The sequence below is a fragment of the Artemia sp. Qi Xiang Cuo genome, chromosome 6 (assembly GCF_049724085.1).
Source record: "Artemia sp. Qi Xiang Cuo chromosome 6, ASM4972408v1, whole genome shotgun sequence".
Classification (NCBI taxonomy): Eukaryota; Metazoa; Arthropoda; class Branchiopoda; order Anostraca; family Artemiidae; genus Artemia; species Artemia sp. Qi Xiang Cuo.
In genome coordinates this window covers 31,162,379-31,188,973 of record NC_142799.1, presented here as the reverse complement: position 1 = coordinate 31,188,973, position 26,595 = coordinate 31,162,379, and the positions used below count along the sequence as shown (strand labels likewise).

At 35.3% G+C, this 26,595-nt stretch overlaps 1 protein-coding gene across 1 annotated transcript in view; it reads left to right on the top strand.

Annotated features, from left to right (window-relative positions):
- Positions 1 to 26,595, top strand: part of LOC148951117 (uncharacterized) — a 159,218-nt gene that overhangs the window by 39,383 nt on the left and 93,240 nt on the right. The window contains exons 5-8 of the mRNA XM_089091001.1: positions 3,135 to 3,262; positions 3,561 to 3,804; positions 9,775 to 10,003; positions 12,273 to 12,458. Of these exons, the coding sequence (XP_088947127.1) occupies positions 3,135 to 3,262; positions 3,561 to 3,804; positions 9,775 to 10,003; positions 12,273 to 12,458 (787 nt within the window). The remainder of the gene's footprint in view (positions 1 to 3,134; positions 3,263 to 3,560; positions 3,805 to 9,774; positions 10,004 to 12,272; positions 12,459 to 26,595) is intronic.

Sequence of the window (26,595 nt, the reverse complement as noted above, 5' to 3'; positions counted from 1 at the left end):
AATGAAATATTCCATCTCTTGCAGCTCAATGAAATAAAGTAGAAATGAAAGTTGAAAAATCAAGAAAATGTAACTTTGACAGAGTTAAACACAACCGAACACATCTGAAATATTCCAACTCTTGTATTTCAACGAAAGAAATTAAAAATAAACTTTGAAAAATAAAAAGAAAGTAAATGTGACAAGGTAAACCACAAACATACACTACTGAAATATTCCAACTCTTTCACTTCAACTAAAGAAATTCAAAATGATCTTTGAAAAATCATGAAAATGTAACTGTGACAAGGTAAACCATAACCAAACACCACTGAAATAGTCCAACTCTTGCATTTCAACGAAAGAAATTCAAAATGGACTTTGAAAAATCAAGAAAATGTAACTGTGACATGGTAAACCATAACCATACACTACTGAAATATTCCAACTCTTGCACTTCAACGAAAGAAATTCAAAATGAGCTTTGAAAAATCAAGAAAATGTAACTGTGACAAGTTAAACCACAACCAAACACTACTGAAATATTCCAACTCTTTCATTTCAACGAAAGAAATTCAAATGAACTTTGAAAAATCAAGAAAATGTAACTGTGACAAGGTAAAGCATAACCAAACACAACTGAAATAGACCCACTATAGTATTAAAACGTAATAAATTCACATGAAATATTAAATATTAAGAAAATTTAAAGTTGAACAGGTAAACCAAAACCAAACCCAACTGAAATAGTCAAAATCTAGCTGTTAAATTAAATAACTTCACAAGAAATTTTTAAAATAAAGAAAATGTAACTGTGACAAGGTAAACCATATCCAAACACTACTTAAATAGTCCAACTCTTTCTTTGCAACTAAAGAAATTCAAAATGAACTTTGAAAAATCAAGAAAATGTAACTTTGACAAGGTAAACCACAACCAAACACAACTGAAATATTCCAACTCTTGCATTTCAACGAAAGAAATTCAAAATGAATTTGGAAAAATCAAGAAAATGTAACTGTGACAAGTTAAACCACAATCGAACGCTACTGAAATATTCCAACTCTTGCATTTCAACAAAAGAAATTCAAAATGAACTTTGAAAAATCAAGAAAATGCAACTTTGACAAGGTAAACCACAACCAAACACTACTGAAATATTCCAACTCTTGCATTTCAACGAAAGAAATTCAAAATGAACTTTGAAAAATCAAGAAATGTAACTGTGACAAGGTAAACCACAACCAAACACTGTTGAAATATTCCAACTCTTGCATTTCAATGAAAGAAATTCAAAATGAACATTGAAAAAATCATGAAAATGTAACTGTGACAAGGTAAACCACAACCTGTGTGTGTCTCTGTGGGTGTGTCTCTGTGTGTGTGTGTGTGTGTGTGTGTGTGTGTGTGTGTGTCTGTGTGCGTGTGTCTGTGTGTGTGTGTCTCTGTGTGTGTGTCTCTGTGTGTGTGTCTGTGTGTCTGTCTCTGTGTGTGTGTGTCTCTGTGTATGTTTCTCTTTGGGTGAAACAGTTTGAGGCATTTTAGGCGATGATTTTAGAAAATAAAAGCAGAACTTTTAAAATCACAACAACTGAAGGTCAGTAAATAATTCCTTTGTGGGGCCGGGGGAGGGCCTTTGGGACCCCGTTGGTCCTTTGGGAGCTCGATGGGCCTTTGGGGGGCCCGGGGATGGCCGTTGAGGGTCTGGGGTGGGCCTGTGGGTCTTGGGGGGTCCGGTGGCGGGCCTTTGGGCCCCTGTTGGTCCGTTGGGAGCTCGATGGGCCTTTGGGGACCGGAGGATGGCCTTTGGGGGCACAGGGAGGGCCTTTGGAGCACAGGGATGGTCTTTGGGGGTCCGGGGGGGGACAGTGGGGAGCCGGGGGGCCTGGGGAGGGCCTTTGGGGGTGGGGGTGGGTGTTTGGGGGCGCCGGTGGCCCTTTGGGAGTTTGGGGGGCTTTGAGGACCGGGGGCTGCCTTCGGGGTTGGGGTTGGAGGATTGGGACCCTTTGGGGTTGGGTTAGAGGACCTCACAACACTGTTCAAATGAAACTTGTGTATTATAACGACCACACTCAAAACCTCCTCCAAAATCTCTTCAAAATCTTCTTTTAAAATGTCTCTATCTGTTTCGCCGAAATAGTTCCATAACCTGTCTAAAACGGTTTCGCCCAAATAATCCCTAAACGTAAATTCAGCGTGTTCCTTTGTTATTGGCATCTCTGTGCTAACGCATTTCAAATTAATATGAAACCTTCTCGCGCGCTAAAACAATTCATCGCTAAGATGTTTCTTGCCTAATTGTTTCCATGGCCATTGGTTATTAATATCCTTTGGAGTTCGACCAGTAGAACTGTTCCCGAGGCAAAGACATTAATGATTTTGGATCTATTCCTGGAAAAATGTTTCTAGGTGAAAATTTTTAAAGTCTGACAGATGATGTCATTGATTGATTGATCTGTCAAGAAAGGAAAATTAATTTGTTGTTTCTAAGGGGAATTATTGATTCACGATAGGTGAATTGAGGTCGACAGCACAGGTGTTCTGACTCGTGACAGCACCACGTGGTTTATGGTTTTCCAAGTGAGAAAGTTCCTGTTTTTCAAATTCTCACTGAGAAAACCATAAAACAGACATGAATTGCTGTTGACATACATAAATGTGACAAAGTTCCTGTTTTTCAAATTCTCACTGACAAAAACCATGAAAACAGACATAAATGTGAGAAAATTCATGTTTTTCAAATTCTCACTGACAAAAACCATAAAACATCCATAATTTGATGTTGACATCCGAGAAAAACATCAAATAAATCGAACAACACACATATCCATCCATGAAAACAACCATAAATGTGACAAAATTCATGGTTTTTCAAGTGAGGAAAATTCTGTTTTTTCATTCTCACTGAGAAAACCATAAACCACGTGGCAATGTCACGAGTCAATAAGGCCTCTCTACTTACAGCAATTGAAAAATGACAGTTAACAGTACAAAAATTAAAGTTAATAGTTATGTTCAAAGTAAATGTTGAATTCATTATTAATTTAAACACATTTACTTCATTTTGTTTGTAATCCAGTTATAATGAGAGAAAAAAAAAATAGTTTTAAGTTTTTCGTTTCTCACATTAACGGCTGTTAATAATTTTTTTCTAGATTGGGGAATCTGATCGGAAGAAATTGGCTAGTCCTGCTCTTGATGAACCTGGTGCCTTAACCTCAAGCTCTAGCCATGCTTCAGACAAAGTCAACATGGAATGCAGCAGTAAAATGGACATTTCTTAGTACAAAAATAGGTGGCTATCAGACACAGAGAAGTCCATCTTTATGTTTCCAGCGACGTATTTCTTGTTGCAAAAGTATAAGTGGTTGTCATATTCGGACAAAGAAAGCCGGGCTTACTGCATTTATTGTGTACTCTTTGCTCCAATTGAAGTGGGTATAAGATCATCCCAGAAAGCAGGCCAGCGTGTCCAAGAAAGATTCCAAAATTTGAAAAAAGCTATTGAAAATTTGAGTCACATTCTCATTTACAATACTACAACATTTCCATGATATATCTCAATAATTTGAAAACAGTAGCCTAGTGGAAGGGAAGATGAACCCCATAGACAGACCTTTAGATGCAGGTGAAACAAATCAGGCGAAAGAAAATGCGGAGAGATTAAAACCCGTAATAGAAACTGTAATTTTTTGTGGACGACAGGGAATAGCTCTTCGAGGCCACAGAGACTATGAAGAAATCAACTTAGACGCAATGCCAGATGATAATGAGAGAATTTCAGAGCCCTATTGCGGATGCGTACTGAAGCAGATGATGAAAAGTGTATTGAAGCATTGATGCTTGTGACAAAGTAATAAAAAGTCAAATAGTCAAAGATGTTAAAAATTCGACTTTTTTCATTGTGTTATCTGATGAGACTACAGACGTGTTGACTCAAGAACACTTTTCATTGTGTGTGAGGCATGACTCTCGTAACACAAAGGATGGTTATAAGAATAATGAAAAGTTTTTGCAGTTTGTGCCTCCAGAGTCAAGGACTGGCGAAAAACTTGGAGAAACACTGTTGAAACGGCTTGAAGAGTATAATCTTGAAGCAAAAGATCTAAGAGGACAATAATATGATGGCGCATCAGCCATGAGCCTAAAGGTCAAATGTACTAAGGCTGTTATGCGGAAACGTTGCCCGAAGGCATTATATGTACACTGCGTGTCACAAATCCTTAACGTAGCCATAAAAAATGCTGCAGAGGTCAGATCTATCATATATTGTCTTGGCACTTTTGAAAAAGTATGGTCTCTCTTTTTAAAACGTAAAGAGGTAAAATGTTCTCCAGAGAAAAGTTGAAACCCTAGGACCAAGAACTAAGAAACAAAACTCAAACAGCTGTGCCTAACCAGATGGTTCAAAGGCATGACGCTGTCCTCGTCATGAAGGAGCTGTACATCCCTGTCATTTCATCCTTAGAAGATATCAACTGTTGGGATGATACGGACACATCTTCAGTGGCCGATGTCCTTTTGACAGCTATATGTCAGTAAGAGTATATTGTAGCTCTATTATCATCTGAAAAGCTACTCAGCTATACTTTGATATTGGGTCAAAAGCTATCAATAACTAAATGAAACCCAAAACAAACAGAAATTAAAATAAATAACAGAGTCAAACTCGAAACGAGCAGAAACTAATCTGAGTAGGGTTCTAAGCCGAATGATTTCTAAAAGCCAGAATATAATTCTTACTTTACTGAAAAAAATTCAAACGATTTTAGTGAAAAATGTGCATTGTCAGTTTAATATACATATGCTGATATTTATTCCTTAGAATCTTAATAAATTTTGTTTTCTTAAATTTATAAGTGAAAACATTTAAAAGAATATTTTTCATTAAAGTACAAATTATATTCTGGCTTTTAGAAAGTAGTGTTTAGAAACCTACTCAGATTAATTACTGCTCGTTTTGAGTTTGACTTATTTTAATCTCTGTTTGTTTTGGGTTTTATTTATTTATTGATACTGATTTGTGGTAGTTGTATGCTTGCTAGATCATTTGATTCTATTTTTGTTCATGTTATGTTTAATGGAGTTCTTTACTTTTTATAAAAAACTTATTTTGTGCAAAAAGTATTTTTCAATAATTTCTGTTCGTTTTATAAAGGCATAGTCTCGTTTGGGGAAAAAGACTAAGCCTCTTCTGAAGTTCAACAACCATTCCTTCCATAAAAACCTTTAAATACCCCCTGAGAATAGATTACAACCCTTGCCCCTTGTCTCTGGGATTTGTTTCAACCCCGAAAGCCTTGTTATATGATATTTAGGCTATTTTGAATAGAATGGCTATCACAAAATTTCTATTAGATACATTTCGGTACAATTCGACGTGTGTGTATGGGTGAGAGGGTAGCTACCCTCTGACCCTTTGACTCTTCAAAAGAGCACTAGAGCGTCTGATTACTAATCCAATGAGCCCCCTTTGAAGTTTATATGCCCACACTTTCTATAAAAAACCTCTATGTCCCAGGGGTAAAACTTACAACCCTTGCCCTGAGGGCTGAGGGGATTTATTATCCACAAATACATAATTTCCAGACCTTTTGATAGACTTAACAAAAGGGCTATATCAAAATTTTGATTGGAAGTGTTTGGGGCAATGATAGGCGTGGAGGGAGACATTTTCCCTCTGATCACTTTCGACTAATAAAAAGGCACTTGTCCTCTCAATTTCCAATCGAGTGAGCCTTTTTGAAGCTTCTATGACAAAACTTTCTATAAGAACGTTATATGCCACAAGGACATAACTTAAGACCCTTGTCATGAGAGCTATGGGTGGATGGTTGTCATCCTTAAGACATAATTTCCAGACCTTTCAACTACGTTGAACAAAATGGCCCTATCAAAATGTTGATTGGAAATGTTAGGGAAAATGATGGGTGTTGGGGGGGGATTAGCCCTCTGATTACTTTCGACTCTATTTCCAGAACTTTCATCTACGTTGATAAAAATGGCTATCTCAAAATTTTGATTGCATGTTTTTGGGGAAATGGTGAGGTTGAGAGGGGGATTAGTTGCCCTCTAATCATTTTTGATTATTAAAAAGGGAACTAGCCCTTTCATTTTCCAATTGAATGAGCTCTTTTTGAAGTTTCTACGAAAATGCTTTCTATAAAAACCTTATATGCCCCAGGGCATAACTTACAACCTTTTCCCTAAGGGGTTTGGGGGGTTTGTCATCCTCAAAATCGCAATTTCTAGAGCTTTCAACTACGTTGGACAAATTGGCTATCTGAAAATTTTAATCGAATGTTTTTGGGGAAATGGTGGGCGTGAGAGGGAGGTTGGTTGCTCTCCATTCACTTTCTACTATTAAAAGGACACTAGCCCTTTCAATTTCCAATCACATGAGCCTTTTTTGATGTTTCTTCGACAACACTTTCTATAAAAGCCTTACATGCCCCCAGAGTATAACTTACAACCCTTTGCCTGAGGGCTCTGAGGAGGTCGTCATCCTAAAAGACCTAATTTCCAGAACTTTTAACTGCTTTGAACAAAATGAATATATCAAAATTTTTACTGAATGTGTTTGGGGAAATGGTGGGCGTGAGAGGGGGATTTGTTGCCCTCCTATTACTTTCAACTATTGAAAAGGGCACTAGTATTTTTAATTTTCAATCAAATGAGCCCTTTATGAAGATTTACGACAACAATTTCTATATAAAACCTTAAAGATCCCCAGGGCACAACTTACAACCCTTGCCCTGAGGGCTGTGGGGTGTTGTCATCCTCAAAGACATAATTGCCAGACCTTTCAACTACGTCGAAAAAAAATGGCTATCTCAAAATTTTTATTGTATGTGTTTGTGAAAATGGCGAGCTTGAGAGGTGGTAGTTGCCCTAAAATCATTTTTGACTATTAAAAAGGGCACTAGCTTTCAATTTTCAATCTAATGAGCCCTTTTTGAAGTCTCTACGAAAATGCTTTCTATAAAAATCTTATATGCCCCCAGGGCATATTAGAAACTTTTTACTACTTTGAGCAAAATGAATATCTCAAAATTTTGATTGAATGTGTTAGGGGTAATGGTGGGTTTGAGAGGGGGGATAAGTGCCCTCCAATTACTTTCAACTATTATAATTAATATAATTTGCTAATATAATATAATTAATATTACTTTCAAACTATATAATTGCCAGAACTTTCAACTACGTTGAAAAAAAATGGCTATCTCAAAATTTTTATTGTATGTGTTCGGGAAAATGGTTGGCGTGAGAGGGGGGTAAGTTGACCTACAATTACTTTCGACCATTAAAAAGGCCACTAGTCATTTCAATTCCCAATGGAATGAACCGTTTTTGAAGTTTATACGACAACATTTTCTATAAAAACCTTATATACCCCCAGGGCATAACTTACAAACCTTGCCCTGAGGGCTTTGGGGAGGAGGGTTATCCTTAATGACCTAATTTCCGAAACTTTCAACGACGTTGAATAAAATGGCTATCTAAAATTTTGATTGTATGTGTTTGGGGAAATGGTGGGAGTGAGAGAGGAGATAGTTACCCTGCATTCGCTTTCGACTATTAAAAAGGGAACCAGTCCTTTCAATTTCCAATCAAATGAACCCTTTTTGAAGTTTCTATGACAACACTTTCTATAAGAACCTTACATGCCCCCAGGGTAAAACTTATCACCCTTGCCTTGAGGGCTCTGAGGGGGTTGTCATCCTAAAAGACCTAATTTCTAGAACTTTTAACTACGTTGAACAAAATGAATATCTCAAAATTTTTATTGTATGTGTTTGAGGAAATGGTGGGCTTGAGAGGGGGTTAGTGGCCCTCCAATTTTTTTCAACTATTAAAAAGGGTACTAGCCCTTTGAATTTTCAATTGATTAGGAAGACTAAGTCACTAAGGCTAGGAATAAGTGAAGATGAAAAGGTGACGTTGGGTAATGAAAAGATTGATCAAGTGGGTAACTTAACCTACCTTGGTAGTATTATTAGTAAAGATGGTGGGAGCAGTGAAGATGTTAAAAAAAGAATAGCCAAGGCTCAGGGTGTTTTTTCACAGTTAAAAAATGTCTGGAAGAATAGGAAGATAAGTCTGAAAACCAAGATTAGAATATTAGAAGCTACAGTGATGACAGTGGTCAAATATGGCTCTAAAGCATGGGCACCGCAGAAAGCATATGAAGATTTGCTAAATGTTTTTCATAGATAATGCTTAAGTATTGTTCTGGGTAGTCGTTTGACTGGCCGTATTTCAAACAATAGGTTGCGAGAAAAATGTGGTTCAATGCTACTCTCTAGGCTACAATGAAAGAAAGGTTGAGGCGGTTAGGGCACGTTGTGCGGATGTAGGATGACAGATTGCCGAAGATTGTTCTTTTCGGCCAACTATCTAGGGCTAAACGGAAAGCAGGTCGTCCCCATCTGGGATGGGAGGACGTCATAAAGAAAGATTTAAAGGAAATGGGAACTTCGTGGGCGGGTGTAAAAAGGGAGGCTTTGAATAGATTGGGGTGGAGGAGGAGCCTGCGTATCTGTCTTGGCCTTAGGCGGCTTGGTGCTGCGGCGAGTTGTTAGTAGTAGTAATAGTAGCCCTTTTTGAAGTTTTACGACAACGCTTTCTATAATAAACCTCATATATCCCCAGGACATAACTTACAACACTTGCCCTGAGGGCTGTGAGGAGTTGTCATCCTCAGAGACATGATTTCCAGAACCTTTAACTACGTTGAAAAACAATGGATATCTAAAAATTTTGATTGTATATGTTTGGGGAAAAGGCTGGTGTGAGAGGGAGGTTAGTTGCCCTCCATTCAATTTTTACTGTTAAGAAGGATACTATTCCTTTCAATTTTCAATCGAATAAGCCCTTTTTCAAGTTTCTACGACACAGCTTTCAATAAAAACCTCATATACCCCCAAGGTATAACTTATAACCCTTGCCATGAGGGCTCTAAGGGGGTTATCATCCTCAAAGACTTAATTTCCAGAACTTTCAACTACGTTGAACAAAATGGCTATCCCAAAATTTTGATTGGATGTGTTTGGATAAATGGCTGGCATGAAAGGGGTGTTAGTTGCCTTCCAATCACTTTAGACTATTAAAAAGGGCACTAGCCATTTCAATTTCCAGTCGGCACACTAAGAAAATATTATAGTGGCATGCTAAGAAATTGAGAGAAAGTAGTCAGTCTCGACTTGACCCAGTTAACGATGGATTCAGGACTGAAGTAATGAGTAAAAAACGGTAAAGAGAGATGAGTAGAGCATACCGAGAAAATGCCAAAAACGATGAGAAAATGCCAAAAATGAACAAAATTTTGTAAATTTAGAAGTGAAAAAAGATTCATTTATGCGCAAACCACTTTGAGACCAGTTAAAAAATATTAAGAATTACCGAGCTTCAGGTGCTGATAATGTGGCAATAATAAGTTTTTGGAATAATAAATAATAAGCTAAATCATAAGTTTATGGAACACGGTGGTTTCAAAATCAGAGATAAAATTACTGAAAATAATGAATAAGGTTTTTGAAAAGGGAGAAGCTCCCAGAAGTTTTAGGAAAATTTTATTTAAAGCCTTCAATAACAAGTTGATGAGAGAGGCATTAGATTGATTTCTGTAGGAGGCTTGCTTAGCATAATAATACTTTTTAGACAAAATGAGACAGTAGGTAATGTTTTAAGAGAAGAATTGTGTGATTTTAGAAAAGGAAAAGGATGGGCTGGATGGCCAAAATCTCACTCTTACATTCATAATTGAGAAGTCTTTTAATAGTTAGACCCTTTTAGTCCTACGGTTGTGAGCTCTATTTTGATTCAGCAGATAGAAAAGCTGTATTTAAAGTCGTTTCCATGTTTAGTATGCCAGATAAGAGCATTATACTGATTAGTACTACGTTCAAGAATAACATTGCTGCGGTAAAGGTAGAGAGTGAGATTAATAGTTCTTTTGGTGCGAAATCAAGACTTAAGCAGGCTGGTAGCTTATCTCCTTTGGACTCCCCGTCGGATGTTGGATGTTATTTTTATAGACTTTGCTCTAAAGGATATGGCTAATACTATGACAGGTATTTAATGAAACTGGAAAACAAACTCTCTCAGACCCATTATGTAGACGATTTTTGAGTCCTAAAGTAAAATTAAGGCAAAATGAATAAATTTTTGGAAAGAGTTCAGGGTGTAGTAATAGGCTTGAAAACTAATGTTAAGAAGACTAATGACTTCAATTCAGAATAAACGGGGAAGGAGAGGCAATGTTAGATAACAAGAAAATTGGAAAAGAGCATTAATTTTCTTGCTATTACCATTATTAAAAATAGCAGATGCACTGAAGACGTAAAAACTAGAATAGTCAAAGCCCAGGTGGTTTCATAGTTTAAAGTTTTTTAGGAAGAATGGGAAGATATTGGTGCATACTAAGGTAAGAATATTAGAAGCCAAGGTACTCACAGTGGTCAGGCATCGTTTTGAAACATAGGTGCTTCAAAAGCTGAGGAAGATTTGTTAGATGTTTTGCAAAGGAGTAGCCTACATAGTCTAAGGTACTCGTTTTATAGACCAAATATCAATAAACAAGTTATAGGAACAATGTGGTTTGACCCCACTCTCTAGGACTGTAAATGAAGAAAGTCTAAAATCGCTAGACCACGTGCTACCAATAAAAAATGATAGCTTGCCCAAGATTTTGTCTCTTGACAATTCATATTGGGCGGGAAGAAAAATAGATTTTTCGCGAATTGAATGGTAAAAGATCATAAGGGCCGAAGATTGTCCTTTTCGGCAAACTATCTAGGGCTAAACGGATAGTAGGTCGTCTACAGCTGGGGTGGGAGGATGCCATAAAGAAAGATTTCAAGGAAATGAGAACTTTCTGGGAGGATGTAAAGAGGGAGGCTTTGAACAGGTTGGGATGGAGGAGGAGCGTGCGTAGTAGTAGTTGCCGTAATAGTAGTAGTAGAACAGGTTTGTTAGGGATTCTGCCAATGGGGAGTCTCTACTAGATGATAGAAGATGTTCTTGGATAGGGTAGATCAAGGTAATTTTGGATTTTTATGGAATGTCGGCTGAATAGAATGGGGGTTATGACAAGTGTAGAGAAGTTAAGAAGGTTTCTAAACAGGTACTTTCAATTTTAGTTAGTCAGAATATTCAGATATCGATGTATAAGATCCGTTCGCCTGACTATCTTGTCTTGTATTCTAGGTAAAAAGAGACACGGAGATGTAAGGTATACTTCAAATCTCGGTTATCTAGGGACGATGCAATTTCTTTTAGAGATAAACCTCTTCGACAATGAAAAAGATATCAGAGAAGGGTTAGAATAAAGAGCGTTCCTTGAAGCTGTCCAATGTGTTGAAAATCGGAGAAACATTTTTTGTATTTCCTCTGGAAGTGTGAAGGGTTAAGGGAATATGGAATCATTTCCATATCTAGAAACATCTCCGATTTTTAGCTTATAGCAGCGAGTTGGTGATTTCTGTTCCTTGGCATTTAGTAAGCTCATTTAAAAGCAAAGATTATCGATGACGGTAATTTGAAAGTTCGATTTAAATATGACCTATATAGAGGGAAATAGTAAGAGGAAGTCCTTCCAAAGCCAAGATTTGTTGGAAGATCTGCCAGCGCCAATAAAAAGTTGATTTTTTTCATAACGTACTTTATTTATTCCCTAAATATAGCAATGTGCTTAGACGAGGCGTAAAATTGCAGAAGAGGCAATGTTTCCTTGCTATGGATCGTGAGAGTCAGATAGAAAATTTAAACTAAAAGTTTAATTAACATACTAATTATTAATACATTTACTTGCATAAAGGGGGGGTATAACAAACTTTTTTTGTGGAATGAGGCATGTAGGTCATTGTTTTGGACGAAGGAGTGATTTTATTTTCTTTCTAACAATTTGACACTAAATTGCCCATTCTTTATATTAATTGCAGCAAATTGAAAAGTGTTTTGCAATAATTTTAAGTAAAAAGATAATTTTTTCCTCTTATGAATTGCTAGGTTGGAGTTTTACATACGACGACTGGATTATTATCCAATAAAAATATTTATTTGAGATGTAAAGCCTTACTTTTGAATAAGGTTTTCAAATTTTGCCAATTGAAAGTGAAAACTACGCATCGGTGTTGGTTGTTAGTTTTTTCTACCACCACAATATTCTTTTAAACAAACTTATCCGTCTTGATGCCAACTTTTAGAGAAAGGCTAGACTTTTTTGTACTTTCATACTCTATATAAATAGAAAGTTTATCACAGGCTTCTTAATTCTCCTTTTTCTTTTACAGGCTTTCTGAGTACTGAAGACAGTGAAGCCCATGGAAATTACGGATTGCTTGATATGACACTAGCCTTAGAGTGGATCCAGGAAAATATTGAAAACTTTGGTGGTGATAAAAGGAAAGTTACAATATTCGGAGAAAGTGCTGGAGGGGGTGCTGTCCATTTATTGATGCTATCACCTAGAGCAAAAGGTTTGTCCTTCACAGTTGTCTATGAAAACCAAAAATCAATTCGTAAAGGGTTTGATACTTAAATTGCTAAGTGCAAATAAGGCACTGGTTTTTAATAGTTACTATGTGTGACAGCGGGATAAATAAAGTCACACCCACAAAGTCTTGGTTCTGTCGTTTAAACTTGCCTGTCGCTGGACTCTACCCCTTAAAGGCTGTGCTAGGCATATCTAAGGAACAGACAGAGCTTAAAACTGTGAAGGACTCAGGGGCTATTATACTAGGAGTTGTTATCAGTTTTACCATGGGTTGTACACATTTTTTTTTTTTTTTTTTTTTTTTTTTTTGATCAAAACAGTAATGTTTCCCTACTTTTTCCGGAAATCAATACTTTATTCGTGTTCTTAGTCGAGAGTACTACTGTTTTGGCATTTTTTTTATCACAAAGGTTTTTATTAAGTACCTATATTTTCGAACCCATTACAGATCAATCAGTAGCTAAAAATTTTTGGGTTCACTCGCTTGGCAGTAACAACGATTTTCGGCTATTGCATTAATAATACGAAATTTTGTATTATCAATTGATTAAAATATTTAATATTTATCTACTCCCTTTGATTATGTGTAATCTTATATGTCAGGTAAATAAGCGCAGGCATCATGAGCGCTCATGATAACCTAACCTAACCTAACTTAAACGTGGAGAAACCTAAGACGCTAAACTAAAACTCAAAACTCTAAACTAAAACTCTTAACTAAACTATAACTCTACAATAAAACTCTTAACTAAAACTGAACTAAAACTATAACTCTAACTAAACCTCTAAGCTAAGACTCTAAACTAAAACTAGTCCCCGGAGCCACGCCACGCCGACATGACGGCGGCGAATGTGTGATTTAGTATCGGCAGCGGCGCGCCGTCAGGCGCGCCGCAAATTTTTTTGCGGTGCGCCCCCAATTTTAGACCGGCGGCGCGCCACAGCGGGCCGATTTTTCTGATTAAAAATAATAATTAAAATTCCACTTCACCAAGCACGTTCAACCTCGATTTTAGTAAGGAAATTTAAATGGTTGGCTAAAAACATACAAGAACAATATGACAAAACAGGAATTTGTTGGGCCGTGCGGAAAGTGTTTATGTTCACCGTCGATCAGACCAAGTAGAATTCTCATTTTTAGCCACTAGACCCAGGGAAACCTATGTTGTGTGTATGTTTAACATCGCATTGTTCCTATAAATCGCGTGTTTAGTCATTTCCTTCTTGTTAATGATTTGGGCTAATGTGTGTATAACTTTCAAAGTTTGAAGTTCAAACATCTCCTGTTTATCAAATACATACGAAAAGGAAGTGAAAAAACACAACAAATAACAACATAAAAAAACACTGTATACAAGTCAGATACCATGGCTTAACAACACCAACAATTTTAAATCAAGTGTTACATCACTTCAGTTACAATTGATGTAACAAAAGTGAGTTTGTTAACCCTGCCTGGAGCCATTGATCTTTTTGCAGTCACTATCAGTCCTGTCGGGCTAAAAAGCCGTTTAGCTGGGGCACTTTTGCCGGTACAGCCAGAACTTGACGAGCGTAAACTGCCACTCGCGGGATCTGATTCTAGCATTGGACCTTGGGGTCCCACAGAATGCCGAAAATGGGCTTCTTCTTTGTATCTGCTGAAATAAGTTGTTTTTATAAGGGAGAACAAACCTACACCTTTACCATAGGGCTCCTGCGCCCTACACTACAGGAGAAAATAAACTGCACCTTTACCCTCTTTTCTTATCAACACGGAATAACCCTCCAAAATTCTTTTCTGAAAGAAGTGGTCAAGTTATAACGTTTCAAGCCAATTTTTAAGGCTGCTTCCAGTTCAGTGGGCTCTGCTAACTGTGCGAAAAAATGTAATTCATTTCTATAGATATATCTCTAAACTAGCTCTAGATAATTTACCAAGCGGGAAACTACCACAAATCAGCATCGACAAATAAATGAAACCCAAAACGAACAGAAATTACAATAGATAACTGAGTCAAACTCAAAACGAGCAGAAATTAACATAATTTGGGCTCAAAACCCATATGCCTTCCCAAGGCCAGAACATAATTTTCACTTTTGTGGTAAAGCTTTCTAATTTAGTTAATTATTAATTTAGTAAAAATATATAAGACGCAAATATGAAGTTTTGAAATACCACTTTTTATTAAGATAAGGAACATATCCTGCTAAGCTCTGTTTAACGGGAAATTGAGAAATTACCACTTCCTAGCATTTACGTGGGAGGGTGTGGTTGATAAAAATGTATAAAAGATACATTTTATCGGAAGGGAAAATCTTATACTAACTATATGCCGGACTGACCTCTGGTCCGTTGTTTTAGAAATACTTTGGGACTTTGTCTTATCACTGTAAGTGTCTGTATCTTATTTATATATTATTGTTGTTTTCGAGACTTGTGGTCTACTTGGGACAGCCAGTCCCAGTAGACAGAATATATCCGATTATATTATATGGTAAATGAATAAAAGTATTGTATTTTAGACAAACTCTCTACGATCTATTTTTAGCCTCTCGAATATACTCAGTCGGTACGCCTCATTAGTTCGGTCATAGCCTAAGGCACGCTACCAAATTTTAATTACCTTAGGGCCAGAGTTTATCTCCCCTATAAAGGGAGAATAAAGGCATCTACAACTACAACCCCCAATTACCATAGATAAAACTTCACAACAACTGGTGGTCGCTAGAAAAACTGGGTCGAGAAGGCTATATACAAATAGTAGATTGAAATAAAATGGCATAACCAGAGGAAAAAATTACTTCCCTATCAACAGTACTTGAAATTGCAAAAATTATACCAGAATACACGGGGAATTCAGATGTAGATGAGTTTATCGAAAAATTGAAAAATTTCGACGAACTAACTGAATCGTTTGACCATAAGGTCAAAGAGCAATGCGTTGAAGTCAGACTAAAGACAAGCGCCCTTAAACATTTTGAGACAATTAAGTAAAAAGATCCCAAGGACATAAGTACTCTAATTGAATCTTTTAAACAAGATTCCTATAGGTGATAATCTTCGCCAAATTGAGAAATGAGGTAGCGACATTCAATACATCAACTAGTATCAGGGAATATGCAGACAAAATCTTAGAATTCGTCCGTCTTAACGATCAAGAAAAAATAGCACTGCCTATACAATACAAAAAGTACAAATACACAATTGCACCCAAGGGTTAATAAAAAAGTTATTAGAACCAGTAATATCGCAAAAGCATGAAAACATGGAGTAGTATATAATTTGAGCCAAAACAGAGGTAAAAGTTCATGTGGCTATAGAAAATTTTGACTAGATGTCAATAAATAACACAGGATCCCAAAACAGTAAAAAATACGAAAGGGGGCAGAAAAGGATGAACTTTGAGGAGCCTAATCGTGAACCAAAAAGGCACGAGGAAGGCCAATCCTTCCCACCATGGACTGACCCCTCCCCATTTGACGACCAATCCCATGGTTTTATATCCTTACTGACTTGGAATACCAAGTATTATGGACACCCACCTCCTCCTCCTGAGGAAAATTATAGAGCAAACGGTGGCAGGTCAAGAATATATAGAAATAGATATAGACCCCACGAGGAAGGGCAAATTACCAAGCAATATAGGAAAAGATTCAATTGCTATAATTGTGGCAAACCAAACCACTATGCAGCAGATTGCTGGCATAGAATATGCAAAGAAGGCCAGACGTACAAGACAAGACAACAATTCAGAACGCAGGGGGACAGAAATTTAGGAAGACAGGGAACAAATAATACTTGGCAAACACCTAATAATATTCCTGAATTTAGGCCTAGAAGGCAAACGGTTAATAATACCAAGAGTTAAAGTAGCAGCGCTGAAGAAAACTGGGATAATCCCAGAAGTTTTTGGCCAAACAGTGGACATTTAAACGGAGAAACCAGCCTGTAAGGGTCGACAGAGCTGTTTCCTTACAAAGACTTCTATATAGTTTAGAATGTTGTGATACAAATGCAAATAATAATAATCTACCGATTCTGCGTTGTTTTAAAATTGAGTGTTTTCAAAATTTACCATGTTTACTAGATACAGGCGCATCTAAATCATTAATTCGAGAGGAAGTCTTTAATAGGTTTCCTCATAGTGTCAAAAATCGAGTAAGCCGATGCCAAAATAACCTAATATCAGTGACAGGGCACAAGCTGAAAATTTTGGGAGAATGTCCACTAAAATTTAGTGCAGGGGATAAATAAATAACAGTAACAGTAATAATATGCAAGTAGCTACCATTTCCTTGTATTCTAGGAGTAGATGCCATCAGAAAATATGGGATTGTATGTGAACCCATATCCAATACAATCACAATAAACCAGGCAAATGAAAGTAATAGGTAAATTTTCGTAACAACAAATAAAGAAAGTGAAGATTCGAATTATAACCTAAAAATAAGCGGAAAAATCACAATAGAAGGGGGAATGACAGCTCAAGTTCTAGCTACATTAAATGAAAAAGATGGAAAGGTTAAAACGATGGATGCCGTGATAGGGGTGTACACCATAAAAGAATACCCAATGATTTTCGTGGAAAATCAAGTTATAAAAATTGAAAATGGTATAACATAATTACAACTATCAAATCTAAGTAATGATAAAATAAAACTGAACCAGGTAGAACTTGGATCAGTAGAAAAGATTTCAAATTCAGAAATAAAATCTCTAAACAGTCCAGAATTAAGCATAAACTTCCCTTCTAACCACGAACAATTATCCTCTTTAAAACCGCAACTACAAGAAGAGTATGCAATGGTGAAAACGGATTTTTTGCAACAATTTGATTTAAAACATTTACCGGAAAACGTAAAAACTAGGGTGGAAAATATTCTTTGGGATTTTAAATGGACTTTTGCAAGACACAAATCAGATTAAGGATTAACTCACTTAATCACGCACAAGATATCAACAGAGGGCCCTCCAATCAAAAAGTCACCGTATAAAACACCTTATGATTTAAAGCCATGGCTAGATAGCCAAATAAAAGAAATGAAAGATCAGGGTATAATTGAAGAAATCATTAGTGATTGGTGCTTTCCATTTGTAATAGTCAGAAAAAAAGATAACACCTTGAGACAATTTATAGACTTTAGATCACTAAACGCCGTCACGGTTAAAGACGTGATGAAGCTACCAAGAATTGATTCGATTTTAGATTCCTTAGGGGGTTCAAAATATTACACTAGTTTTGATTTAATAGCAGGATATTGGCAAATCGCTTTAGATGCAGAAACTAAGCATAAAACTACTGTAATCTTAGACGATGGCAGAATCTTCACATTTCAACGTATGCCATTTGACTTATCATTTAGTACAAATTGTTTTAGTCGCCTAATCAATTTGGTGTTAAAAGATAACGAACCAGGAAGGAAAAAAGAAACTTTGGCTTATTTAGATGATGTAATTCTGTTTAATGAAAACTTGGAAGACCACTTGGTCGGACTTAGAAAAATACTGGAAGTTTGAAAAAGCAGGCTTAATATTAAAACCAGAAAAGTTAAAAATAGTAGTACCAAAATTAGTATTTCTTGGACACCTAATAAACCAAGGAACTATTTCACCAAATCTAGAAAAATTTACGGTCATAGAAAATTTACAGCCTCCTAAAGATCAAAAAAGCTGCAGATCAGTTTGTGGGTTGTTAAGCTATTTCAGACGATATATTAAAAATTATGCCACAATAGCACAACCTTTGACGAACCTTTTAAAGAAGTCAGGTAAATTCTAATGTCCAGAGGACGCAAAACAAGCGCTAAATGAAATAAAAAGGCAATTATTACTCGCACCAATACTAAAACTACCAGATTTGTCACAAGACTTCTGTTTGCAAACAGATGCTTCGGGGTACGGTATAGGGGCCATATTATTAAGCATTAATTCTGAAGCAGTAGAATCAATAGTTCAATACGCCAGTAGGTCACTGACGGAAGCAGAAAAAAAATACTCAACAGTTGAAAGAGTGCTTATCAGTTATAGTATTTACAGAATATTTTTGACAGTTTTTACTTGGAAAAAAAAATTTATTTTAAGGGCAGACCAAAAATCACTAGTTTGGCTACATACGCTGCAAAATACTTCAGCCCGGCTAACACTGTGGACACTGCGTCTGCAAGCATATTCATATACTCCAATATATATAAAGGGCCGTACAAATATTTTACCAGACTATTTATCACGAAATCTAGATAAGAAAGAAAATGTGATAGCAACCATCCAGAACGAACTGGAAGGGGTAGAAATACTGTCTAATGAAAATATTTCAAAGCATCAAAAATAAAGACGATTTTTGTTTAGCAATGAAATCCTTTTTGTCAAAAGGAACGGAACTGCCAGAGCACTTTAAACATTTTTTAAAGTACTTAGATAATTTTGATCTGGACGAAAGTAAAAATCTTCTAGTAAGATACCATAGACCATCGCAAGAATATAGAAAAAAATAGTTATAATTATTTCCAGGTACTCCAATCTTTCTTGAAGGCGAAGTCTTACAGTTGTATATGCAAGAATTGGTTGTCACATCGGAAAAGAAAAACTATAGAGAAACAAAAAGGAACTTGTTGTTGTTCGAATATGTGCTCAAAAGTATAGACTTTAATACAAAGATGCCGAGTGCGCCAAACAGAAGTCGCCACCAAAGATCCCTAGGGCTGAATTAGGTCAATACCCCACCCTTCCAGCTGTAAGAGAAATAATGTAAATACACGTTTGGGGATTCGAGGGAAGTTAACCAGCTACCAGGAAAGGAAACAGGTGTGTACAAACCATAGTAGAACATTTGAATTCATATCCATGCACTTCTTCAATTGAAAATGAAAAGACGAAAACCATTACAAAAGTTTTGGTCAATTGCCTATTTTCGGAACACTAGGTTTTCCCTAGAGTTTTACTTACCGATAATGGGTAATGTTTTAGAGCCAAATTATTATACAAAATTACAGAATATCTGGGGGTTAGACGATGGTTTACCTCGTCTTACCTTGCAGCAGCTAATGGGAAGGTTGAACGTAAGCATAGGGAATTAGCTTACATGCTGGGAATACATGCAAGAGAGGAAAATGAAAATTGGGATGAACATTTACCATTTGTAGTCTTTGCAATAAATACAGCTTTTTCACGTACCTTAAAAGAAACGCAATTTTTTTGGCAACACATAAGAGATCCCAGAATTTATTTAGATGAAATACAAAATGACAGAATATATTACAACTTAGACCAATATAAGCAAGAGATGGTAATGCGAATGAAAAAAGCTATGGTACAAGTTAAAGACAATCTGGAAGATGCGAAAACAGAACAAAATTAAATATATGACAAAACAATCTAAAATAAAATGATTGGCTGTATAGGAGATATCGTTTATGTTTACAAAACGAATCTTGAATGAACAAAGAATTTATACCCAAAATGGGACGGACACTTTAGGATAGCAAAATTTCTACCAAATCACTCAAAATATGTTCTTAAACATCAACATAAGGAAAAGGAAGAAATAGTGCACCATAATAGAATGAAACAGGGATATTTTTCAAAACCGTGGAAAACAGAGCCTATACTTTCAGAAGAAGAAATAGAAGAAACGATCTCAACAGTATATATCAGAAGGCCATATGAATTTTATGACATTTTTAACGACCACAACAGTTGGGAAAAGTGGAAGGAATATTTAACCCAGTCTTGGCTGCAAACTTTCCACAACAATCAAGAAAAAAAAGTAAATGTTCAATATTCATTGGATGCTAGTGATGAAAGCGACAAAGATGAGCCTCCAACAAAACCTTATTGTGTAATAAATAACAACATGAATATTGGATCCAAATATGAAGGTATACTGAAATAAACCCAAGACGCATCTGATTTTTATGAACTTAATTTACGTAAGACTGTAACACAAAAATAGTTTTTGTAACAAACGCCATCTACCAGGTATAAGCGAACAGAATGTAAAACAAAATATTCTTCGACAGAAATCGATATAGCTAAACCTGGGCCATCGTCAAGAAAACCTTCTTTGAGAGAAAAATTATGGAGAACAGTAAAGAAACCCAAGGGGCAGCAAGAAGTTCCTTTGCCAGCAGCACAAGTCGCTAAAACACTTATGAAAAAAGCCAAAAATTAAGAGAAATAACCAGTAAAAATATTTGACGAGGCAACAAAACAGCACTAGGACTTAGAGCCTTGTAAGCCACACTATAGAAACCACGGTAAAACTTGCCAATATTATAAAGAAGAAAAGCAGAAATTTGGAGTCCAGAACTCGGACCAGGAAACGGAGAAAGGCAGAACAAGCGCAGCCCCCAGCAGATTAATATTTGAATAAAACAATAATAACAAAAAAATATATATTAAATAAAAATCAAACAAGTATAAAAGCAGTTAAAGAAATATCTATATTTTCTTTTTTAATCGGTACATAGATAACATCGTTTTCCTTCAAATATATATTTGAAGGGGGGGATAATAAAAAAAAAACGAAGGAGGTTAGTCTACTGAAATAGGGTCATTGGAAGCTAGCAAATTTGGAGTTGAGCTCAACCACTGCTGGCCTCTCGTTGTTAAGTCCATGCAATGCATCTACTGACCTTTGACTTTCTGAGGGGACACTTTCAGTCGAATGTGAAAAAATTGTTTTGAAGAAATTTAAAAATAATTATAATTGGAAAGGCAGCGAGGGTTTACATGAATGTGGACATGTATAAGCTAGCTGTAATCTTATTATAATTAGTTATAGTCTAAGAAAATATTTTTTTTATTAGTTACAAATGGTAAAAAGAAAAAAAAAGAAATTTTAAAGAAGCGCTATAAAGGTTTAAGCAAAACTTAGAATAAGCTTAGAAAGCAAAAAGAGTGCTAGGTAAAGGAAACGAAAAGCGAAAAAAAAATTAAAAAAAATAAATTATAACCTAAAAACTTACCAGGAGGTAAAAGCCAACGACAAAATCCATTAAAAATCAGCCAAAAATTAACCCCATCGTCACAAGCAAACCAGAGTTCATTGTTCAAGATAATAATTTTAACTCTAGCGATATATTGCATCTGAGAAAATGAATTGGCACAGGAGATCCCTAGTTTAAACAATTGGTGTTCACCTGTGCCAACCCAAACACCCAAATCCCAAGCCGTCGAACCTTAACAGAAACTAAACGTATCCACATTTTATTTGAAAATAAAATATAACCTTTCACAACAAAAAAAACTCGCAGTAATGTACATAAATTCATTCTTGTAATTCTCCCAGACTCAAGCTTATCAATAAACCGCAGATACGGAGCACCGAATTCAAAGTTATTTAGCCTTTTAAAAGAATTTTTGGCTCTCTTTTTGCTCTCTTTTTTTGGCGAATAAAATAGTAATTAAAGCTAGGATAAAATTGGCAACCAATATATCGTAAAAATTGCATTTTAAGGAAGAAATGAGAACTAGCAAATGCAAGACAAAACTTAATTAAGTGTTTTAAAAAGAAAAAGGATATATTTTACTGAAAAAGCAGAAAAGACTTGAAAAAACCCTTAGGCTCCATTGAAATATCGGAAAAAAAAGAGAAGGGTTCAAGTTGAAAATATAGCCAGACGAAACTAAAAGGAAAATAAACTGAATGAAGTCAGTTAAAATCTGTTATACGCACTTATTGAACTTGCCGAACGATCTAGTATGCAAATTGTACTAAATAAGTACAAATAAGTAGCATTAATACTACGGAGTCACCGTTACATTGGTAAACACGGGCCGATATTCATAGAAATATTGGACAAATGCTCAAAGTAGTCGAGAAAAGAAATTTGGCTCTCATATGTGGAAGCGTTTTTGGAAAATTGACGAGCATGACATAAATTGAAAGTGAGGCCCATAATGGCTTTAAAGAATTTGATTAATGTGTGCAGAATTATTTTGTGTGCAGGTTCATAATAGTCTTTTAGCCTTAGCTGATGACAAGAGAACTTGGAAATGTTATAGGAGCTACCAGAAGGCAGCGCGGGTAAGCAAACCTCCAGGGTACGGGCACAAGTCAATTGGTAGTGCTAAAACAGGTAAAAAGGTGAATAGCTAAATTCTGAGCTTATCAGATATAAGCTGTAAGCTAAGCCTTGTCCCAAAAGGACATTAAAACTGGAAAAAAGAGATGACAGTCGAATACTCTATTAAACTCTCTCAATGACTGGAAATTCAAAAAAAAAAAATGCTCAAGTTTTGGTATAAATGACCCGACATAGAGTAAGCTGAACAAATGTCATTGACGAAATATAAAGTTATAAATGTATTTTGCATACCTTTAATAAATATGGAATTTTCATCGTATAAAATTGCAAATTTATAAATTTTAATAACAGTCGCCTTGTGAGAATTATTACTACACCTTTAAATAACAGCCAATCAGAGTTCTCGCTCATAGTGCGCAGATCCATTTCTTAGAGTTGGAAAAAAAGGTGTAAATATTGTAATTGCAGTTTAAGACTTATCAGATTAAAAGTCTTGCTGGAGTGATTTAAAATTTGTACAAAGAATAAACATTGCAGTATTTAAATAAATTGTAAGATTACATAGTTATTGTCTGTTTTTAAACAATTAAGTTATGCATCAACATAACTTATATCAGTATAAACTATATATAAATATATTAAATTGGTATTTTGAGTGTTCTGTTTTAGAAAAAGAGAGTTATACCAATTTTTAGTTTTGCTTTGTGAGAAATCTACTTTAAAAAATGCTTTTTGTGTGGTTATATTACTACAAAGTGTCTTAAAGTAAATTTTAAAAATTTTTAACCAATGTTTATGGGGTAGTTGTTCTTTTCAAGTTTTGTGACTTCTGGTCAATGTATAAAACAGCGGTGTTGTTAAAAAAAAAATATTCTGTATTAATGCGTTACTAATATGAGTGTTTAATATGGTATTTTGAGTGTTTAATAATTAATACTAATTTTAATATGTAAAGAATATAAATACAATTAAAATACAACCAGAAACGGAATGTTTCTATTTTAGCGGCACATTATATTTAGAAAACGAATAAGAAAATAATTAGCCTCTTACTTAACAAAAAAAAATAATTTGTATATATTAGTGTGTGATTTTTTTCCTTATGTATACAAACGTTAATGCTTTGTTTGTATGCTGATATCAATTTTTTTTTCTTTAGATCACAGATCTAGTTTTTTTTTTACAACCTATTTTTGGTTAAATTTTGCCGATATCAACCAAAGTTGGATGCAACTTAAGCCAATTTTGGTTCATGTATGATGCTAATATCAACCAATTTCTGGTGCATTGCAAGAGCTTGTAGTTAGTATCTCCCAAGATAATCTTTCTATCCAAGACCGATACGTTTACCTTGTCCGAAATCAACATCAACAAAATCAAATATTAAGTGAGATCTTACTAAACCTTTAGTCACTGACAAGGGAATTTAAATTCGTAATTTTCAAAGCTTCAGATGTATAAGCATATGGCGTATAGCCAAAATATTCAATTAGTTAAAGTAACAGGTTAATGAAATAAAAAATGTTGTGTTTACAGAAATCTGTAGTTACAAAACAAATTTTTATATATTGACTATCCAAGGCATTTCTAAAACAAAAAAATAAACGGTATATCAACCACATCACACAGATAAATTAAGCTATTAATGGGAATTAAAGTTAAACTCAAAAAAATTCATAAGACTTTTCTAATATAAATCTAATTTAAGAAAAACCACTAATATTATGTATAAGCCGCTTGGGGTCAAGTAAAACAGAAGATGCCTATGAAGAGGGTAGAAGAGTAATTGTCAGTCCTAGAGACAGAGAAAAAGAGAAACAAGGATGAATTTCAAATTGAAATCCTTCGACAGAAAAGAACATGGCCTATATTGGACCAGAAACATGACCCTAAGGAAACCCATTGAGGGTATATACACATATAGACCCAAAGTTTGCAACATTATAGCTTTAGACAAAATTAAGCTGTTTTAAAAGTAAAATATTGAGAATTGGGACAAATCTTCTTTAAATGGGAAGTATTGTGGTAAAGCTTTCTAATTTAGTTAATTATTAATTTAGAAAAATATATAAAACGCAAATATGAAGTTTTGAAATACCAATTTTTATTAAGATAAGGAACATATCCTGCTAAGCTCTGTTTAATGGGAAATTGAGAAATTACCACTTCCTAGAATTTACGTGGGAGGGTGTGGTTGATAAAAATGTATAAAAGATACATTTTATCGGAAGGGAAAATCTTATACTAACTATATGCCGGACTGACCTCTGGTCCGTTGTTTTAGAAATACTTTGGGACTTTGTCTTATCACTGTAAGTGTCTGTATCTTATTTATATATTATTGTTGTTTTCGAGACTTGTGGTCTACTTGGGACAGCCAGTCCCAGTAGACAGAATATATCCGATTATATTATATGGTAAAGGAATAAAAGTATTGTATTTTAGACAAACTCTCTACGATCTATTTTTAGTCTCTCGAATATACTCAGTCGGTACGCCTCATTAGTTCAGTCATAGCCTAAGGCACGCTGCCAAAGTTTAAATACCTTAGGGCCAGAGTTTATCTCCCCTATAAAGGGAGAATAAAGGCATCTACAACTACAACCCCCAATTACCATAGATAAAACTTCACAACACTTTACTAAAAAGATATATAAATGTTTTCACTTTTATAATTTTAATAAATCAAATAGTATTAAGATTGTGACTACTAAATATCAGTATATGTATATTAAACTGACAATAAATATTCATTTGTATTTTTTTCGGTAGAGTACAAATTATATTAGGGCCTTGGAAGGGCATAGGGTTTTTTCGCTCTACTTATGTTAATTTGGGCTTGTTTTGAGTTTGATTTGGTTATTTATTGTAATTTCTATTCCTTTTGGGTTTCATTTATTTATCGATGATGATCTGTGGTAGTTTCAGGCTTGGTAGATTATTTGATTTATTTTTGATCATTTTTTGTTCAATGATATTCTTTAATTTTCTTTGAGAAACTTATTTTGTGGACACAGTTTTTTTTAATTAATTTCTGTTTGTTTTATATTGACATTGTCTTTTCAGGGAAAAATAAAATAATACTATAAATCTTTTCCTTTTTTTAAAGAATTTATAGTTTGGTCTGCTACTTGTATGCTGGAAAAAAAATTTAAGCAACATTTAACAACATAGACCCTTTTAGAAATCTGGACACAAATAGTAGTGTTTAATTTAGTTTCATACCTCCTCTAGTTGACCTGAAACGGAAAACTTGATAACATTCGCAAAAAAGTTTGTTTACTTTCTTTGATAGCTTGGATACACTTACGCTATTTTGATTTGGTCAAATTTTAAGAGCAGAAGAAGCCCCGAAAGTTTGAACATAATACCCTCAGTCGTTCTTAGGATACTGCTGAGATGCCTTATTGGGAATTAGCATGAACACAGTGCATTTTGATTTAATATTAGGGCAACATTTACTTTTTAAACATAAGGGCAATTGGGAGGGGGGGGGTGGGAGGGGGATTAGTTTCCCTCCAATCACTTTCGACTATTAAAAAGGGCATCAGCCCTTTCTATTTTCAATCGAATGAGCCCTTTTTGAAGTTCCTATGAAAACTCCTTCGATACAAAGCGCCTTTGTCTAAACAACAACAACAACAACAAAATGATTCATTATACCCACATCCATCTCTACTATAAAAATGTCAAGCCTTCCAATAACTTGCGATTATTAAAAAGGGCACTAGGCTTTTCGATTTCCAATCGAATGATCCCTTTTTTAGTTTCTACAACAAGGCTTTCTATAAACACCGTATATGCCCCAGGGCATAAATTACAACCCTCACCCTAAGGGTTTTGAGGGTGGTTGTCATCCTCTAAGACCTAATTTCCAGAACTTTCAACTACGTTAAACAAAATGGCTATCTCAAAATGTTGATTGGATGTGTTTCGGGAAGTGGTGGGGGTGGAAGGGGTGTTAGTTGCCTTCCAATCATTTTCGACTATTAAAAAGGGCACAAGGCACTCTAATCTCTAATTGAATGAGCCCTTTTCGAAGTTTCTTCGACAACTTCTTCAGTATGAAGTGCCCTGGTCTAAAGGGAAAAAAATAAATAATACATTGTGCC